This window comes from Leptosomus discolor, chromosome 3, assembly GCF_034619465.1.
Source record: "Leptosomus discolor isolate bLepDis1 chromosome 3, bLepDis1.hap2, whole genome shotgun sequence".
Lineage (NCBI taxonomy): Eukaryota > Metazoa > Chordata > Aves > Leptosomiformes > Leptosomidae > Leptosomus > Leptosomus discolor.
The window spans coordinates 45937649-45958564 of NC_141393.1; the positions used below are offsets into that span (position 1 = coordinate 45937649).

A 20916-nucleotide genomic window follows, 5' to 3' on the forward strand; every position below is an offset into this window, starting at 1 on the left:
ACAGTGGTATCTGTGGCCTGAGAGGCAGTTGGATAAGGAACACAGCAAGGTAGAAGACACAGCCTCCAAGCCCTGCTGTAATTCCAAAAGGACTGCTTCCCTCCTTGGGCTTTTTTCCACAACCACCTCCTAAAGGCCTGCTGTAGGTTATATTTTTTCAGAATGCTTAATACCACACAGTGCTGTACATGCTCCATGCAATTTTGCTACAGATGCGAGCACTCATCTCTTGTGTAAATCAGACCACAAGGTACCAGGTTGGGTGTGCAGAAAATGAGAAAGAAACATGTAATTATTTTGTATATTTCCAGCTCCTTAAACCATAAGATCAGCCAGCGATCTGGAATCCTGTTTTTCTTTATCTACTCCTTCATTGGAGGGGGACATACATAAAAATCAGATGCTTTCAGTGTATAACACTGATTCATTCCCCAAAAGAGTGCATCTTATCAGCAAACTATTCAGAGTTCATCTGGAAATAAAATGGTATGTCATCCTGTACTTAAATATTTAAAAGCAAGGCTGACATAGAAGTGTATAGAACTAAGGTTTTCTAGGCAACCAGAATTACTTAATTTCCTGGCTTTGCAGCCGTAAAATAGTTAGAGACATCATTTTAGCTAAAAGCATGAGATCCCAATGCTTTTCTCTGCATTTGCATTGTAAAAAACTGAAACTCTAGAGGGTTAACCAGCTCTTAAAAGAAACTGTAAGAAAAGCAGTGTCACCTCTAGGAGGCAGCGTTTTATTGCAAATACGCACTGTAGAATTTGGTGTCATACGCTTCAGAAGGTTTTGAGGCTTCTCAAATCTGTGATTATATAAAAAAAAATCTAGTAGAGAAGAAATAAACACACACTTGCAGCGAAACTACCTGTGCAAACATAAGCTCTACTTCTCCAGCCAGTAAGAGCCAATTCTCAGATGAAATGGAGATAGTCAGGCACTGTTTTCCTGGGTTTTCAACAGCACGTTAGCAGAGTTTAATGGAAAAGCAAAATGTCTGAGTTGTTCCTCTGCTCTCAGCAAGATACTCTCCCCCTTTTAGGAAAATATTTGCTTATTTGCTTAACTTCACCTGCTAATTGGGAACAAACTTAACCTTGCACTTGCCACTTTGCTGAACACCAGCTGCATTTGCAGTGATTTGTTTTGATTTCTTTCTTTCAGCCAGGCCTGTCCTGAGCCTGAGCTAGTATTTTCTTTCTGAATCTCTGTTACTGAGGTGCTCAGACCTCTCACTAAAGCAGTTCACCTGGGAAAGCACAGACACTGTTTTTCTGCTGGGCTTTGTGATGTGCTGTGACTTTCTAAAGCACAGCTGCCTTTCTCTTTGCAGATGGCTCTCAGAGGAATTGTGAATTTTTGAAAAACTGCTTCACACATTAATATCTTATAATGTCCCAAGTGGGCCCTGTGTAAACATGAAACAACAGAGGACACCCTATTACTGGTGTCATTGGTGGTTAAACATCAGTTTAACTTATAACTGAATGAAAACAGATCCTATAAAAACAAGTGCACAACACTAGTCTTGATTCAAAACTACCCATGATGGAGGACCCTCCACAATCCCTGGGAAATTGCTCCCACTGAAATTGTGCCCGTTGTTGAAAATCTGCAATGTGTTTCTCCTCTGAGTTTCTCTGGCACCAGCTTCTGGCCATTAGCTCCTGGTAACATGCTTGCTGGACAGAAGAGGACCTCTATCATCAAAGATTTATTCCCCAGCTGGGTACTTAAGGATTTTGACTGAGTCACCTCTTAGCCTTTTCATCAGTAAACAGACTGACCTGCTTGAGTCACAATCTGACCGACTGCCTTCCAGCCCTTTATTTGTTTTTCAGGCTTTTTCCTGAACTCCCTCTGATTTACCCAGCGGGCTAGTGCTCTGCCCAGCAGCGTTGCTCTACAGCAGTCACACCAATGCCTAGTTTACATGCTACAGACCCTTGCTATTCCTATCCAGTATTTTTGGTCTTACCCTCCTGTGGATCATGCTACCCTTCCTGACCACTTCTGCTTTTTGGCTCCTTCTCCCTGCTTCCTAGCGTTGAGCCTCCCACCCTCTGGGAGTATTCATCCAACACTGCCGCAAGGGATGCAAGAGCTGTACCACAGCCAGGTTTACAGTGGTCACTGGTGATAGGGGGTACATGGCAGCCTCCTGGAATAGGCATCCAGCCAGATTCTTTTTCCATAGATCTCCTGAATCCCACAGATCTTGGTATCAGGACAGTGTAGTGTCCTAGTACAGAATCATTTACCATGACCTCTACACTGCACATATGCAACTAGCTGGACCCTTTTACGTGTGTGCTAAATCCTTATCATCATCCTGAGGGTAGCAGAGTGGCAAAAGGCTACAAACACAGCTGGCAGGTACTGCTGTAAGTCTGGAGGTTCCAGGAGCTCTATGTCCATTAACACCAGCTGAAGCACCACAGCTTGAAGCTCATTTTCTTGAGGTTGATCATTGTATATCTCCCTTCTAGCAAATGCTTCTCTGTTCTTCTCTTAATTACTTCATTTACTTGATTTATATCTACAGGTCTCTTTCAGTGACAGTGATGGAGGGGCCAAGCCTACATTCCTCTCACAAATCTTACTTCTTTTTTTTCACATATAAATATGCAGAGACAGCTGCTTTGTCTTAATAGCACTGCAAAAGATTATTTCAGTGGTCTGGAATATTTCAGCATCTGGTGGAGGAGTACTTCACCACTTGGAGGAAGACAAAAATGCCTTTCTTAAAGCATTTACAACCTGAGGCAACAGCATACAAAAGCACAGAGAGGTAGATGTAGGCATTGTAAGCACAAGCCTTTTACCATCGTGTTTGTTTTCGCCATGCTTGATTTTCTTCAACAAGTGCATGACAGCCATATGTGGTCTTCTGTCATTAACTGACTATTTCAGTGCTCAAAGTTGGGTGGCATAAACACCTAGCTATGATCTAGCAAGCTATTTGAAACTATCATCCTGTTTAAACTCTCCCATTTCTGTAGCACAGAATCTCAGAATCTTGTAACAAGTCAATACAAGTGAAAACATGAGCTTACACCCTCAGGTTAAATCTGAATGGTACAAGGATCTCCCTGTAAAAAACCTCTTTCCCATTTCTGGGAACTCACACTTCTGCCTGGTGAAACACCTCAGTGAGAATCAGAGTATCTCTGGCAAATACCAGCCCCTGACGGAATGGGCTGAGTCAGGGAAAGTAGTCTGCAACCATCTTTCATTCAGATGTATGTCTTGTATGGCTTTTCCTTGTGATAGTGAGGGATTCTGGAACTTTAATTTGTGTCTTCTAATGCCAGAATAAAAGTTGCAAATCCCTGACCTGCTTATTTGAGTGGTTGGCAATTGCATTAAAGGCCTTTTTTTCTGGTAAGGCATGAACAACAGCCAGGCAATACAAAAGCTCTTGTAATTCTCCATGTGATCTGTACTAACAATTCTTCATTCAGAGGAAGCCTCTTTCATATAGTCAATGGACAGAAAGGCCCAAAATATCTGTAGAAAAGCTCAAAGCAGGAACAAAGAATCTATAAGCACCAAAGGGTGTCCAGTGTCTTATATTTTGTCATCACAGAATATTCATATCTGAAGTATCTGGAGATTAAAAACATGTATATGCTTTTGTCATTCTTATATAAGCTTTGTTTCAGTATCTGGAGGAAATACATGGGTAGAGTGACTGTAAAATATGTTGTCAGGCCTGAACCTGCCCATAAAGTTTAGCTTGAAAAACAAGGCTTTCATCTTTCTACCTTGGCAAGCCTCTTTCCAATGGCAGATGTGACAGATAAAAAAAGCTATGTGATTCTGGACAATATCAGTGTGAATAACCAGTGAGAAATGTCATTAGCCTGGCCCCATTTTAGCCTTCTACTGCTTTAAAGAAAAAGAAGCAATTTTATTATTGGTGTAAAACAAGCAAGTGTAAAGATGACTTTGAAATATATTTATAGTCAAATTTTTTTAGAACAGGATGTGTTAAAAATAAGCAACTACAACAGATAGATGCAGTGACTGTATGTGCCAAAGCTACAGCTAAATTATGTATCCGTACCAGTTACATGCACCAGTGCACACATAAAATTCCACAATCTTTGACCTGTCACTTGTAGAAGCTCACATACTGCTAATCTTCAATGTTTAGAAAGAGCTGTTTTGTTTTCCTAGCAAAAGGAGCAAAAAGCTGCTGCATGGCTATTAGTATTAAAATATGATATCTGATGGTGATTCTCTACATCTTACATTTCACAGCATATATAATTTCTGTCAAGGAAAACTTAATCCTCATATATGAGCCTCTAGAAACATCCTGGAGAGGTATACTATTAAATTATTTCCTGCTAAGAGTTTGATGTGGTCTTGCTTCCACAGCCTGTGGTAAGCAATTTTTGTGTAATTCTCAGAACAGCTTGGAGAAAACACATGAAGATTGAAGATGGATCTCGTGAGTGGACTGAATGCCTTCTCCACTCCAAATCTCTATCAATGTATGCTTCCCTTAACAGCAACTTCTTCATTTTCATATGGTTTCCAAATCTCAGGAGCCTCTGATCTAACTGTGTTAGATTTCATTAGCACCTTGAGGAAGGACCCATCCTGTGGAGGAAATCAAAGGCATCTAAACAGTGTGTCCACCCTTTTTGTCCTCTTTCAGACTTTCTTCTACTTCTCTTGAGTGGTGGTGGAAGTCCATAACAACACGGTACGTTTTTCAAATTCAAGATAAGACCTCATGGCCCTATGATTACAATGTTACCTGTTCAGCTGTGGTCTGAATGAAGTAGCTGTTAGGTAAGTCAGCAAATTGTTGCAACAGTCCATCTGTGTCAGATAAAGTTCAGATTAGCAGGTGTAAGCACAAGGATGCTGCTCAAGGCTTTGGAAACTCCTGAGCCACGAAGAGCAGGAAGCAAATGGAGCATTTAGTCAGACTTTGCAATCCCCTTTACATGATGTTCTTCCCACTACTAACCACAGTGAGATACATGCCAGTGGTCCAGTATGCTATGGCCGCGTTTATGTTCTTGTACAGACAGAAGACAAAACTCAAGGTTTTCCTTCTGTGGGCTGACTTGAAAGAGACAATTTCCATTCGTTCAGTGGTATATTGGGGGATTGTCTCTGCTTAAGTAGCCTATCGTAATTCTCTCCTTGATGGGGGGTCGGGAGGGTTGAAAGTGGGGGTAAGACATGTGTCTGACAAGCCTGGTAGGGTGAGGAAAAGGCAAGATGGTAGAATGTGCACTGCATCCATAAGGATGCTGCAGTGTTAAAAAGGAAACTTTAACAATTAAAGCGAGAGTCAGATGTGTGAGGGAATCTTTGTGCCAGTGAGGTGAACATGTCATCTATAGTGGAACAAAGGCTAGTGAGCTGTCATGAGTAAAATGTGGAACATCATAAAAATTTCAGGAAAAATCTGTGGTAAAACCTGAGCTGCAGAAATAGAACACCCACCCCCATCGCCCCCAAATTTCTAAACAATTCTGTGTACATAGTTCATTTTTTTCCTGATCCACCAGCATCAACTGTATTCCAAAACAGAAACACAAACTCCCAGTAGAACTGGGTATTTTTTCCAGACCCTGATAAGGAATATTTTGCTTTTTGCTTGCTGGTTCCACTCTGGTTCAGATATATAGTGACACAGAATTATAATCATCTTCTGACCACCAGGAGCTCCTTGTGAAGCAACCCAGAAAATGGTTGTATGTGTCACAAGAAACACACCAAAAGATGGCATTTATTCTCCTCTTGCCCGAGCTGGGCAGTCTGAGAAATAAGGCAAAAATAAATGAGTCAGAGAAAGTTAATCACTCCATCATCTCAAGAGAAAACTGAGATGGACATGTAGCCCTTCAGGTGTCTTCATGTAGGTTCTTGTACTGCACTCACCAGCCCGCCACCTGATACCAGCGTAATAATCAGCACAAGTAATATCTAGCATTAGTTTTTGCTCTCTCATCCTCTCCTGAGGAAGCAGCGTATATGCCAGTGTGCCTTTTTTGGTAGGATTTTCTGCTGCCTTTTTGAATAGAAGTGCTACTCTGCACTGATGCTACAGAAAGCAGCTCCAAAAGGTTTAGACCCTGTGCTTTGAGCGGAAGCTGGTGAGGTGTGGGACAGTGCTTAATTCTTGTACGTGTTTGTCCCCCAGCCTCTGCAGAACGAGAAAGTTTTGCCTGACTTACACGGAGGCTTTACTTTGACTACACCACTATCGTGCAATGCTCTCATAACAGAGCTGCTTAGGCCAATACCTTTCAGCAATCACTATCTTTGCTTTAAGACAGAAAAATTCAACCTCTTGAGCAAATTAGCAAGCTAGCCCTCAGAAATATTGCTAGAGAGCCGATCAAACATTTGGATGCACTTTCTGTGAGTTAGCTAGCAAGGCCCAGCCCCTTCTGCTGACGTCTTTCCTCTCTATCACACATCAGACTTTTCCCAGTGGAGCTGGAGAACAGGCTTCAATGAAAACTGCCTGTTTGCAGCTATATGGAGATTGCAGGCACCACAATCACTATTTCCTCTACCCGACCGGGAGAAGAAACTCCATCATCAGGATAGAAAGGTAGCCTTGTTGCCTAGCAAAGGTGGGATGATTTATCTCTGACTCTAGATTGGTCCCTTTTCTTTGCTGCACAGGAGAATTCTTTTCAGACTTCCAAGGAGAATGAAGCCAGGCTAGAAATCGGAGTGGATGTGCAAGAGCTGCTCTCCCAGGGAGAAGAAGGAGTCACAGGGTTTCTGTGCTTTTTATTCCTGTGCAGCGTAGGACAATGGTTTTATCTGCCCCAGTTATAGCCCTGGGGGCTACCTTAGGGACTGCAACTAGCATCCTTGCCCTCTGCGGTCTCACCTGCTTCTGCAAATGCAAGCAACCTGGGAAAGGACTCTCAGAAAAGGACCAAGAGGAGGACACGGAAAATACTAAGCCCAGTGTGCTTCAGCCAGTCCAGCAAGTAAGACACAGTCTCTCTAATTTACTCTGTGATTTTTCTTTAAATGCAGAGGGTGGGAATGCCACTTCTGTTAGGCTACTCAGCATGTGATTTATGCTGCCTATTTATATGCTTACTGTGTTCAGGATGTAACAACATGTTAACGGGAGGAGGAGTGAGGGAAAAACAGAGACGGGCTGAGTGACCCACAGAATTATTGGAGCAGGAGACAGCTGCCACATCGACGAAGAGAAAGCTGCTAACGGCAAAAATATGGGAGGAGGACTGGAAATGCTGCTTAGCTGTCAAGCTAAATCACAAGGGAAATCATTTCCTGAGGAGAGAAGACTGGACTTTACCAGGTGGCATGCAGCATTGTAAAGAGGAGATGACTCCTGCTGGGGTCTCCTATAGCAGCTATTTCTCTAACTCTATTCACGATATCTTACAGTTCCTGCAGGACAGCTCCCTGTCAACAGCTGGTTTCTTGTGAAAACCATCCCTCCTCCTCCCTCTGCCCGTCTAACTGAGGGGATAAATTATGTGTGAAGTTAAACTAAGGCATTGATATGATAATAAAATGGAAATGAGAATCTAGAGTGCGATGACTGGACAATCTTGTCACATTGTGAATTGCTTTTTCACTTACTGTAAGAGCAATGTGGAGTATGGATAATGTCAGGCATCCCTATGTGGTCTTTCTTTCTTGTTAGAATCCAAAACCCATGATGTACTCCTGAGTACAGAGAAGAGAGAGCAAGGGGAATTATAGGACCCTTCTAATATACTTATTAATGGGAAGCTCTCCTTCAAAGGGAAATATTTGACCGATTTCTTTGGTTGACTACGGTCTTCAGCATGAGCTATAGCACTGGTCCGTCTCTGAAAGTATTACCTGTTGGCTGTTGCTCTTGATGTTTGTATGTGCCTATGTTCTTTTCGCTTTCATCTAGCCATTCAACCCAATGTTATACCATAGCAGCCAATTCCAAAGGCCAGTGATCCATTGTATAACAGTCTTTGTTTGCCTTTTATTTATCTGAGCTGCCTATTAGTTTTGTATTCTTAAAGAGTGTACTAATTGAACTTCTCTCTAATGTTTGTAATACATACTCAGTCTCTCTCTGGCTACCTCCTTAGGCTCTTAGTAGAAAAGAGCCATGGCATCCTCATGCTCCTGTTGCAGTTTGTTTTGAGGAAAGGTGACCAAACCTACTAATTGTAAGATCTGGTGCAGATGCACAGAATCGCATTATCAGAGCTAGTGGTTGCTGGAGGGTGGGAGGAGGGCTCCACTGACCATGGATGAACATCTGCACTGAGCTTAGGGCTTCTCAAGAGATTGCTGCTAGTTCTGAGTGTTCATCCATGAGCACAGTGAATACCACCTAGTACCTATTTATATTTCCCTAGGATGAATTTCACCTGCTATTCTGTTTGATAGTTTTGTCGTGTTCTTTCCTGGCTCCTTTCTTGCCTTCTGTAACCCATACAGGGGATTTGCCAACTCCTGTATATAAGCATGTACAATAATGCTGAGATTTTTCAAGTTTACTGTTAAAATGAATGAGAAATGTCTAACTTCGACAGTCATATCCCTTTGCATAGCATTTTTTCTAGCTGTTTACTGGAACAACATTGCTCACAGATAACTTTACCATCAGCTTCTTTCTACAAATTTTTGTTGTTGTAACCGTCCAGCTCAGAACCCTCTCAAATTCTTACTCTAACTCCATCCTTGGACTGGATATTTTTCTTTTATACAGCATTTTGGTAAACACCTAGGGAAAGTGTTAATCTGTCCTGGAGCTTGTCCTCCAGGGTGTCATTCTGCTTGCATGACTGAAATAAGCACTAAGTCACTGTAAAGCGCAGTTAAGCCTCCAGTACCCAGCAGCTATTAGGTTGTGGTCCTCACAATATTTCTACATTCATCAAGTTTTGCCATAACTTAATCCAGTATTTGACCAACAGGGGATCAAACTATTCAACTTGCACTCAGTGTATCACTATTACTTGAGTGATTGTATTCTTTTAGCATCGTAGAAGTATTTATAATGTTACTGGTTTGTTTGGGGTTTTTTAAAAGAAATCAGACCAGATTATAGCAGCCGAATGAACATTCTGTCACAAAAAGTGCAAAATGTTCTTAGTTTGGATACTCCATATGTTTAACAATACTTTCAAATTAAAATAGTTTTCTTGAAAGGAACATGCATACTCCTATGCTGTCACTGATGCAGAATCAGTCTATACACCTTGAAGGAATGAATCTCAAATTGAGTTCTGAGCTTGTAAAGTTTTATCATCTGTGTCTATGTTTATAAATTGTCCTGTCAGGACTTTTTTCTGACTATATTAGTACACTGTATGTCCTAGTCACTGCTGACATACTTAATTATTGAAGGCTGTCAGGGCCACTGATTCTGATAAGCAGAGATGACAAAAGAAAGATGAAGCAAGACTGCATTTTATTCACTTGGCATGCCTCCCATGACAGTGATGCTCGTATTTGCTATAGACACAGGGTCCCCATGGACATGCCCTGCATACGTGAGGAGGAAGAGTTCGAACAGAAAGATAGGTCTACAGAACAATGAAAAACTGCTGTAAATTCACAAAGTCCCAGCAAACATGCAGAATGAAGATTCCTAAACACATCCAGCAATGGCAACAATCTGTTGTATTTTTTGAGTGACACTGGGCAGGGACCCAGAAGGGTCAGTTGCAGCCTCCTTGCCACTTTTGGTTTCTTTGCTTTCATGTATTTTATGCAGAACTATCTGAAGTCTTCTGCTCATCTCTTCATTTAAGATACCACTGCAGATTTGCAAAGGGAACTTCCATAGGGCACTGCTCTGTAACTAGATTAGCAGACAGCACTTGGGAACAGAGCTGGCAGCAAAAATAATAAAGAGGCAGATGCAGTTGGAAGAGGGGGTGGGCTAGTCCCACTGTGCTTGCATATGTCTCTCATCTCTAATTCTGCAGAGCAGACAGACAAGAGGAATATTTAGACCCAGTGGAGCTCTTTGTTGCTGTGTGCTGATGGATTTCCTGACTAAATGTCTGGCTTTTAGCAAGTGGAAGAAAAGATTGTACTAACAATTCCTCACATTTTTATGGTGTTTTTCATCCTGAAGGATCCCGAAGTGCTTCATGTACTAGCAGCACACAGCAATGCAGGCATAATGCTCTGGTGTGATGGTCAGTGACTGGTAGGACAGCAGCCTTATACAGTGGCTTCAGGAAAGAGAGACGAGCAGAGGTTGACCACTGTGGCAGGCACGGTATGCCTGTTAGAAGGAATGCCTTTGCAGAACAAAAGCGACCTGTTTTTTTCAAACTGTTGTCTAGTGATTCCTAACATATTTTGCTTGGTTGATCTGCTTTAATTTTAGAAGAATGGAAAACTGCATTCGATTTGAATGAGTAACTTTGAATTTCCTATTTATTTTAGGACTGATGAGGCTCACACCTCTAAAAGAGGGATCTCGCTTACAGACCCACACTGTATGACTTACATAATACCTAAACTCAGCTGAATGCACTTCTTTTTCAGAGCCTTTAAAATCAGACAAGACAAAATGCTGTGTTACATAGTGGACTTCCTAAACAGTGATACACTGGCTGCCTTGAGAAGATGGAGTCACTGACCTAATTAGTTTTTTACCACTGCCAAGTGAGTGTTAACCATAGTACTATGTTCTCCATAAGCAGAGTATGACTAAAGAGCTAAAGTCCAAGACTGCTCTCTTTCTTCAGATCTATTTCTTGAGGAACAGGTATGCTCCCTCGGGGCGTGTGAACTGGGACCACAAAGTCCCAACACAGACAAGAGCTTCAGGGCATCATCTACATTCATTATTAACAGGAAACAAAGAGAGTAATGAAAAACTTTAATTACATTTTCAAACATTTTCTGGCTCACCCTTGATCTAAACTTAACACAGAATAGGTTGGCAGGCAGAGGGGTTGGAGAGAATCCCACTGCACAACAATCAACCAAAATGGCAGTTATACTTCTGCTTTTTGTCCTTCATGTTTTGGAAACATTAATAAAATCTGTTGCAAGGGACTGGGTCATTTGCTAGTCAGCTTTTGTTCTTTCCTGTTGATGAATCCAAAATAAATGAATCAGGAACAATTTCAGCTGTGAGCAGGCAGGATTCTTTCTTGGGACATAAGGAAAAGATATTTTTCATTCTTTTGGGAGAACAGTATTGCCTTTGTAATGATCCTTGCTTGGGCTGCCTGAGCATTACACCATCTTTCAGGTTCTTCTGTTCATTGCATGTTCACGATTCAGCAGGGAATTGAAAGGTTAAGAACAAACTTGGACATAAATCCAGATTTCAATCATGGTATAATAAAGGGCAAATGTGTGTCTGAGGTCCAGGTAGAGCTCTGGTCCACAGAGCCAAGAGATAGTCCAAAAGGCCAAGATGACCACTGAATACTCTTGGTATGCCATTGCAGGGCTCATTTGTTCAACCAGTTCTCCTTTGTCTCATTTCACCATGGTCGTACTTGCTCAAAGTGATAGTAATATCCATGCCTTTCTAATATGCTTTACTACATAATCACGTAAAATGTTCTGAAATCTGTAGGTGGCTATAGCCTCTTGATCTTAGATTTGACTTCAAACATCAGGGTAGAAAACACCATAGCTCAATCATAGCAAAATGAACTTCATGGTCGATTTCTGTGCTAAGAGAAAACACAGACCTGTGAAAGAAGGATTAACTGGTACAGGAACAGTGGAAAAATAAACAATAAGAACATATCTTTTTCTTGTTGCAATCAAACATCTGTAGAGGAGTAAATCTGAAAAGACATACACCAAATAGAAGGGTATTGGCTTTGGCAAGAAAACCTCTAGACACACAGGCAGTGGTTTCTACAACAAACAACGATGGTAAGAATGACCAGAGGCATCGTCTTTTCACCTTTTGTCTCAGCTCATTTAACATTTAGAGAATAAGAAAAATTAGTCTCATTAGAGCAAAGTAATAAACAAGGTTTTCACTTTCAGTTCAACGTTAAGAAAACTGCAGAGCCAGTCCAGCCTCGAGCACTGCTGAAGTTTCCCAACATTTATGGCCCCAAACCAGTAGTAACTTCACCTGAAATTGTTAACTACACGCAGTACTCTCTGAAGACAACAGAAGAACCGGCTACTGGAAAACATACTGGTTTGGATGAGAACAGGATGAAGATACAAGTCAATGAAGAGCTGTTTGTTCTCCCTCAAAACGGTAGGAGTGTTTGGTCTTCAGACTAACAATTGCTTTTCTGGTGTAGATCTGTAATACTTCTGAGCATAATGTGATTGTAGTTAGAGAGATAAATGTGAAAATGAAGACGAGGCACTTTTTGCTCTCTTATTATGGAGATTGTAAGTGAGTTCTGTCTTCAAAGCCTGTCTTTAATAGAAAGTAGTCATGGGGCTCATCAGGACATTCAGATAACACAGATGTAGTTGTGTCTGATGATTGTACTTTCTCTGCTGCTTTTTTTCCCACTGGTTTGCTGAGATGGTCTTAGCTTGTTGTGCAGTGAAACCAAAGGCTGACACCTCAGACATTTTTGCCAAACAGAATTTTTGTTTTCCAGCCAGCCCAAAGGGTAACATGCCAAAGCCTGGAACATAAGATTCCTGGAGCCTAAGACAAAATGCAAAGTTAATGATATACATCTGGCAGCATGTCTGGGTTGCTTCCATACTTATTTTTACCTTCACAGTTGTCTTTTAACAGGATAATTGACTCATGGTTACCGCATTAATAAAACCTTTCTAAAGATTTGCCAGAGACACAATGCCATCTGTCATGATTTTTTTAAAGAAAACTCTTTTTAGTTTTTTAAAATTGCTTGAGATTATATTTTTGTCCTTCTGGGAGGACAATTGCTACATTCACCTTTTCACCCTGAGACTTGTGAATATGGAAAAGAAAGTACCACAGGAAGCAGCTGCATTGGAGGAAAAGACTGTCTGAGCCACATCCTTAGGTGTCAGGGAGAAGATGATAGGGTGGAGAGGCTGAAGGATGATGGCTGCATGTAGGGTAAAGCTTTATTGGTGTAAGAGTCTCTCTGCACTGCTAACGGCACAAGCAAGTTTGCTTCCTGCTGTGCCTGGTTTCATGGCTCAATTGTTGTTGAAATAAAGCAAGAATTGTTGAGTACTCTTTTCACTGCCACATTCAGCTGGTCTGGACTGCGGCTGAGATTTTTAGGAGGACTGATCCTACTAGTGCTTTCTGCATGAATCAGAGTTGAGCTTGCTTTATTACAGCTTTTGATGACAAAAAGCTGTGGCTTCCCTTTCGGTCTTGAAACTTGCTTTATTTCAGTATGAAATATGTACTCAGCTTCAAAATCACATGTGGAGAAACTGCCTCACAACTTCCCAAGCTCATTATCTTCAACCTGGTCAAGTGCTATGAAAATAGATGTCTTCTGCATGACAAAGACTGTATTGTTAAAACCAAGAAACGTTTAGAGAGATCTGAACTAGCATAGAGTTAGATGGTAGCTCATACACAGACTCAAGTTCTTGTTGCAAAGAACACAAGATATAATTCACCAATGTGAGTTAAAAACGATTTAAACCAATCTATCCAGTGATTAATGTAGTTTAGACATCTTGGCCTAGGCACAAGGTGAAAGAGCAAGTGTGTGAACCATCTTAGAGCACAGGGTGGTAGAGAGCAAAAGGCTTGTCCAAGTGCTGTAGAAAGAGCCAAAAGTGTTAGAAAACAGAGAAGAAATAAGATATGGTGACGGAGGAAGAAGGAACATATGAGGTGCAGGAATAGTAAGACATTTAGGAAAGTTGAGTCATGACAGGGTGGATTTATTCTCCTTGGAAGGTGAAGACCAGCTTGCTAAAGGGGTTATTTCAGTTTCAGGTGTGGTAAAGGACGTGTGTGTCACAGAACACTTGAACCCCGAGAGGGCAGCCAGCTGTAACCAGGCCCCTGAGCTGCGCTACTCCCTTGCGTATGATCAACAAAAAGCCGAGCTGTGTGTGGCCCTTCTGGAAGGTAAGCAGCAGTGTACTGGTGATTCTTCATCTGGAGGGTACAAGACACCTGTTGATTTTGTAGAGAGTTCCCCTCCTACCTTAACATCAACATATGTCCCCAGGACCACTGGATGTTTCACTGGTTCTGGGCTTGCAGAATAGAAGTACCTGGCAATGTCACTGCTTGAAGTGAGCATTCAGGGCATGGCTTGGGAACAACACTTTGCACAGCTCAAAAGCAGAAATCAGGAACCAAGATGGGCTTCTACAGTCCCAGACACAGAACAAAGCAACCTCCTCTTTTTATTTTTTCCTTTGGGGGCAGGGGGAAGGGGGTTGCTATCCCCTTCCTCTCTATAACTTTCATTCTTCAACTTGACCCACTCCCTACTGCTTCTTCCTCAAGTCAAGTCAAAGGCTAAGCTGGAGGCACCAGGCTTATCTTGTAGGACATTGAGGAAGGTCCCTCTGGCTGTGCCTGGCCAGGCATCCAGGCTCTGTGTCACTCTTTGAAGTGGGAACTGACAACTCTAACAGGTTCTCCACTCAGGGCTAGAGCATCACCAGTTCCTCTGGGAAAGTAAAATAAACTGACTGAATAATTCATGCACAGTGCAGATCTCTGTGGAAAACTAATCAAATCATACCCTCTGAAGTGAGAATTGAAAGGGTGCTAAATGATAGCTGCTGCGGTGGGCCACCTGCCAGCAGCAAGCCTACAGCTCCCATCCAGGGTGGACACCCATGTCTGTGGGCTGCCACCCTGACTCTCCTGCACTCCCTGGGTGCCCCACTGCCACCAGGGTAGCGTCTGGCTCTACTCCCCAGCTCCACTCCCCTGAGAAACCAGGAGACCTCTGCGAACCATGAGACCTGACAGCTCGGGAGCAGTTGTCCTTGTACTGGCTGCAGCAAGGGCTTCAGTTTTGCCCACAAAGCCATGCTGTTTCATAATCCCTCGGAGGAAGGCATGCTCCTTTTGCTGTGGAGAAGGCAGAGCAATTCTGTTGATGCAGCTGAAGAGGAGTGTGAAATGCCATTCTCACTCTAGGCTTTTCAACATAAAAGGGATATAAAATTAGGGATAAATGTCTCTTGACACAGATCTTTTGGGCTGTGAGACAGCTTCCAAAGGAGTCATTTACCAGAGGTTGGACAAGCAGAATGTAATAACCCTTAGACGTGTCCCACACTGGCCTGCAGAGAGGTGTGCCAAAAGGGAGGTCTCACCCATCTCTGATGTCTGTGACTGACCATCCTGCTTTCAAAGACTTTGTAAGAAGCTTTCTTTCTGTGCCAAGGTAAAAGTAAGCTGCCCATCCCCGTGCTGTGTCTCATCTTACTGCTGCTCTCCATCTTTTGACAGAGCATGTTTCCTTGAACTCAGATGTTGCTCACCCAAATGCTAACAGAATCCTTCTGCAGTGTCAGAAGGACAAGAACATTGTGCAGCATGAGGAAAACACCACAGCATGGGGTCATGGCTTAGTCTGCCCCATGCAAGCAGGAACAGGGATCAATGTCTATAAAGCTGTTTTATTTTATGGCTGTAATGAAATAAGCAATTTAACCACAGATATTTCAGGGCTGTCTTTTGTGAGAGGTCCTTAGAATCAATCTTTCTTTTCCAGCTATGCATGGCAGAATGAGTGGGGACCAAGACGCTAGCTGCCATTGCTACATACTGGGCACCCTGGTGAGCAAGTCTGGCATTGCTGAGGCCCAGACAGAGCTGAAGAAGAAGGTACTTCACACCCTCTGGGAGGAGGTCCTGCGATTCCCATTAACTGAGGAGGAGAGGCCAGAGGGGACATTGACTCTCACCCTGAGAAACTGCGACAAGTTCTCCAGACACAGCATTGTGGGGGAACTCAAACTGAGCCTTGCTAACATAGAGTCCTTTGGGATAGCCCAGTGGGAAAGGCTAAAGACCCCAGAGAAGGTATGGACTCATTCTGTGTTGGTAGTCCAGAAACTAATGATTAATTGTTTGGACAAGAGAAGCCCTCTCCAAGATCGCTGCATGTCACTGTGTGGCTTTATTTGTTTGGAGCCAGGTTTAGAGGTGTGACATGTCACTGCAGAGGTCACTCTGCGCTGCTGTGTGTCGGTCTGTAGCTAACTGTTTCAGAATTCAGGGCCCATCAACCCAGCCCTTCCATCTACAGCTCCCAGCAGTAATGATGTGTCAAAACTCCCTCTCCTCCTCCCTCAATTACATGATGATCTGACACTGATATGAGTAATTCAAAGCCTATGTCTAGAAAAAGTTACGTGAGTTTCTGTGAATTAGCAATGCAGGATGGTGGTGGCCAGAGCTGAAATACCAGAGTGCCTACAGAGCAGGAGGAGGGGTTCTGCAGACCTGGGTGCAGGTAGGGCATATGGTGGTACTCCAGGAAGCCTTAAGCTAGGAGACCACTCATCCATACTGGGATCAATCCATCAGTGCTACTCATTCTGGGAGATGTTAAAATATCACTTATTGCATTGTGTTGATTTTCTTAAACATCAAAACCTCCCTTTTCTTCCTTATCCACACCTTCCCAGCTGCACAGGGAAAATGGAAGGAAGGATTCCAACAGTACTTGAAGTAGGTACAGGGGGTGCTTCCTGTGCACTAACTTCTTGTACATTTCCTCAGGGGCCTTTTCCCTGACATGAACTAGATTATTGTTCTCACAGCAGCAATATACTTAACAACATGGCAGTAGGGTGCTGCTACTGTTGCTACTAGTACATCGCTATGAACAGGTACCTGTTGTGCTCTGATATGGTATGGGGTGAGCAATGTGAAACACCACCAACATTGTCGCTAAGCATGCTGAAATAAATTATTGCCTGTCACTGTCAATGGTGAGGGCTCTCCACCGAGTTGGCCACTGACACAGAGTACAGAGTTAGCATTTTTGATTTCCAATAATGCTAATTTATCTGATTGCCACTTGAATGCTAATAGGGTTGGCCACTTTAAAAAACCTGTGGCAGGGAAACAGGCAGCAGAAACAAATGGGTGGTCTGATGATTCAGATAAACTTCAAGCACAAGGCTAAATATTTGTCTAATAGCCCTAAATTGAAATGAGTTCCCAGTTTGTTGCTGTAAAAAGAGATATCCAAAAGAAATTATTCCAATATAATTATTTAAATTCCTAAATCGAGATAGGTAGCTCTTCCCTTCTCCGCCCCACTCCCATCCCCAATCTACTGTAGTATCTGCTTTGTAAGCAACACCCAAGGAACAGCCTGTTCACAGCAATGGTCACTTGTCACTCCAGTACACCTGATGGAGTCCTGATTGGGTACTCTGCCTTGGTCCAGCTTCCCAACTATGCATAGAAACAAGGCAGCATTCATTTCTTCTCCAGGCTGACAGCACAAGGTTAACACTAACAGTACTGCTGAACAGTGCCCCAGTTTGAGCTGAGGATGTGCAGTGAAAGCTGAATTTGCGTCATCTGGGACCTGAGAGAGCCAACCACTGCACAGATAGCTTATGTACAGATCCTGAATCATTCATTGAGAACCAGAGCGGAAGGGAGTGAGGAAAAGCTGATCAAAAAAGAGGAGCTATTTTTGACAGCATCCATCCAGGAACAAAGTTAACTGGGCTTTGTTTAAAGTCTGACATTTCCTTGAAAAGCCATCAGCTGCAGAAATTTCATTCCTACCTTCCCAGTAATTCCCCCACACAAAAGAGAAGGAGCTCAGCAGGGAGCTTACAGCTAACCTGGTAATGGAGTTAGTATTCAGGAATTCATGGACTGCTGTGAGCAATGTAAAGTGTAGATACTGAAGACTGATATCTTATCTTGTCTTCCTTCCCTCCCAGCGCTTTGCTAATGACAGCGAAGATAGCTGCTCTTCGCATAGCACCTTCCCGTTTGTGATTTCATGGTGCCCTGCACACATAATTCATTGATGATCCCCTGATCCTTTCTATCCGTATTGCACAGAAAGGAAGCTGAAGCTCTGGTGGTTGTGTGAATTTGCAAGGTTGCAGCACAAAGTGAAGGTTATGGATTTAATAGGGAGAAGAGAAAAAAAACCAACAACAACAAAATACACCCCCCCCCCCCAAAACCCAGAAAGAGGGGTAAGGAAAAGTACCTCTGGATTGGTCTCTTCACACAAAACTCCAGCAGAGACCAACCATTGTAGGTTTTGGTTTCACGTGGGTACAGACAAGGTGGTCAAAAACTTGATTAGAATATTAGGAACTAGAAAGCCATAAGCACAAAATGTGGCATGTATGTGCAAGACATGTGTTCATGTACATGCGTGCGTGCGTGCACGTTTACAGAGCCCTGCCACCCCTTACCCCCCAGTCTCCACTGTATCTATCTGTTCCTGAAGCTACAGGAACCAAATTCTGGCCAAGAGCTATAGAGTGGGACCTGGTGAGATGTAGATGGGACAAATAAACAAAAGAAGCTTATGACTTGCCTATATAGTGGGTTTGTATTGAGGTGGTATTTGTATTTGTCCCTCCATGTACAAACACCCATTCTTTTGTAGTGGACCAACGACTATTTGAATCTGCCTCTGCTTGTTTTTATGTGTGCGTGTTTTTAAGATCTGCTTGGATTTAGGACAGGATTTATGTAAGTGAAATGCATATGAGCCCTTCATTGCTATCTGAGTGCATTAAAAAAAAATATTTACTTGGGTTGATTTGGAATTGAATTTCAGGCTTCCTTGCTAATCGCCTCCCACCTGATTTGTGCACAACAAATAAGTCATTCAAACCAGACAGCGATGACAGTCATGTTCTGTAGAGTTCATCAGCTCATGTGGGGCACACAGGGGCCTGTCCTTGCCTGTTGCAAGTAACCAGGTGAAAACTTAATTTGAAATATTTATGGCTCACTTAGAAGTGAGAATGCAGAGCACAGAAATGGCCTGGAGAAGGGCTGTCTGTCCTAAAGCATGTAAATCATGCTAAGGAGTCCAAAGAGAGTCTATTGAATTGATGTTGGCTTTCTGGGACGCTTCTGGGTCATTAACCTCACACTAAACCAGATTTCTGTCACGAGTTCCTACTCACTGAGAGAATAACTGCTCCCCTTTTGCCCCTTGCCACAGGCTGGCAGCTCTGCGCACACCAGTGTGTGCGTTTCTCTCCTTCTTCATCAGCTCCTGAGGAGGACATGGCCCTGCTCTCCCAGGAGAGGGGAGCTTGTCCAGGGCAAGCAGGAAGGCAGGGGAGAAAGGTCCAATCACTAATGGGAAGAAAGTAGTAAAAGAAAGGAAAAGGGGGGGAAAAATGATGGTTTGGAGCATTTGCCCTGGACAAAAGCCCTCAGGTGTGGTCGCAGGCCCGAGGGAAGGCACTGTGCCGGCTCATGGAAGATTTCAGGTTGGCTGGGTTTTTTCCCACAGCAAGTAAGGGTGTCAGAGAATGTTCAAATCCAGCTCCAGAGCCTGGCTGTGTGGCACAGCCCTGGGTATCACCTGCTCTTTCCCAGGGAGCCCTACACTCCTGCTAGGTGGTGTGGACCGGTGTCCACAGCTAGTCAAAGCCTCCTGACAAAAGCAGCGGCTGAAATGAAGAATGAATTATGAAAAGCTGTAATGGAAGTAGGGGACATAAATACAGGGTAACTAGATAATCTCTTAGGAAAGGAGTGTCTGACTACTTGCAGGTAGTTCAGCCCCCAATCCTCTTCTTCTGACTAAAAATTCCGCTAAAAGTAGATTGTAGGAAGCAGTTACTTTCCAGTTACAAAAGAAAGCAGTAACTCAGATGAGGGCCTTATGAGCAGAGGAGCCCTCTCAGACAACTTCGACAAGTTTATTCTCTACCAGTGTAACTGGAATGATCTCCTGTACAAAGACAGGGAGACAACTTGGTCCACAACCTTCCACCCATCACCTTGTACTACTTAGTTTTCCTAATGTTATGGCCAAGATTGTATAAAAAATTAACCCTTCCTGTGTCTCTGTTTCCAGGAGCCATCTACGGGCCACGGGGAAGTTCTGCTCTCTATCAGCTACCTGCCAGCAGCTAACCGCCTGCTGGTGGTGATTATTAAGGCTAAAAATCTCCATTCCAAGCAGCTGAAAGACCTACTTGGCAATGGTGAGTAGAATAGCAAGAAAACAGAGACTATTGTTTCTGCTATTATGTAAATCTAGAAACAAAGCGGGAAGGGTGGTGTTTGGCAGAAAAAAAATAGATATTTGGCTTAGAAAAACAGATTTGAATAGTTTCTAAAAAGTGAAAACCCAGCCCCTCAAGATCAATGTTTCTGATGTTCTCTCTCTCAGTCTGACAACACCAGTTAAAATTCTCTTGCATTCATTTTGCTGCATGCTCATTAATATGGTGTCTCTCTTCACTTCCTATACAGATGTTTCTGTCAAGGTGACACTGAGGCATCAGTCCTTGAAGCTGAAGAAGAAGCAGACCAAGCGTGCAAAACACAGGATCAACCCTGTGTGGAATGAGATGATCATGTTTGAGGTGCCTCATGAGCTCCTGCGTGCCTCCAGCGTGGAGCTGGAAATGCTGAGCCAGGATGGTGCTGGGCAGAGCTATGTCCTTGGCAAGTGCAGCCTGGGCTTACACCTCATGGGCACAGAGAGGAACCACTGGGAAGAAATGCTGAGGAACCCCAGAAGACAGATAGCCATGTGGCACCAGCTCCATACGTAGGCTCATCATGATTTCTGCCACACAGATTTCCACCAGGCCTTGGAGCCTGTGGGAATAAGCTGCATTTCACCTTCCACCTTCCCCTCCACAAAGCTGCTTGGCACAACATTCTTCTTACACCACCTTCTATGATTTTCTTGCCTCATCCTAGCCCAGGAAACTGTCTGGAAAATGTATTTAAAGGACAATCTCTTGCCTCATCAAGCGGTTATCTCAAACAAGGGGTTTGACTGCCTGGATAATTTGAATTAATTTTACTAGCTT

General features: G+C 43.1%; 1 protein-coding gene across 1 annotated transcript; it reads left to right on the plus strand.

Moving 5' to 3' along the window:
• The first annotated feature begins 6803 nt into the window (after positions 1 to 6803).
• Positions 6804 to 20652, plus strand: SYT13 (synaptotagmin 13). Its single transcript, XM_009948618.2, has 6 exons — positions 6804 to 6986; positions 12001 to 12223; positions 13880 to 14014; positions 15627 to 15937; positions 19947 to 20076; positions 20348 to 20652. The coding sequence occupies exons 1-6, from the start codon at positions 6804 to 6806 to the stop codon at positions 20650 to 20652; spliced, it is 1287 nt and encodes a 428-aa protein (XP_009946920.1).
• Positions 20653 to 20916: the final 264 nt, after the last annotated feature.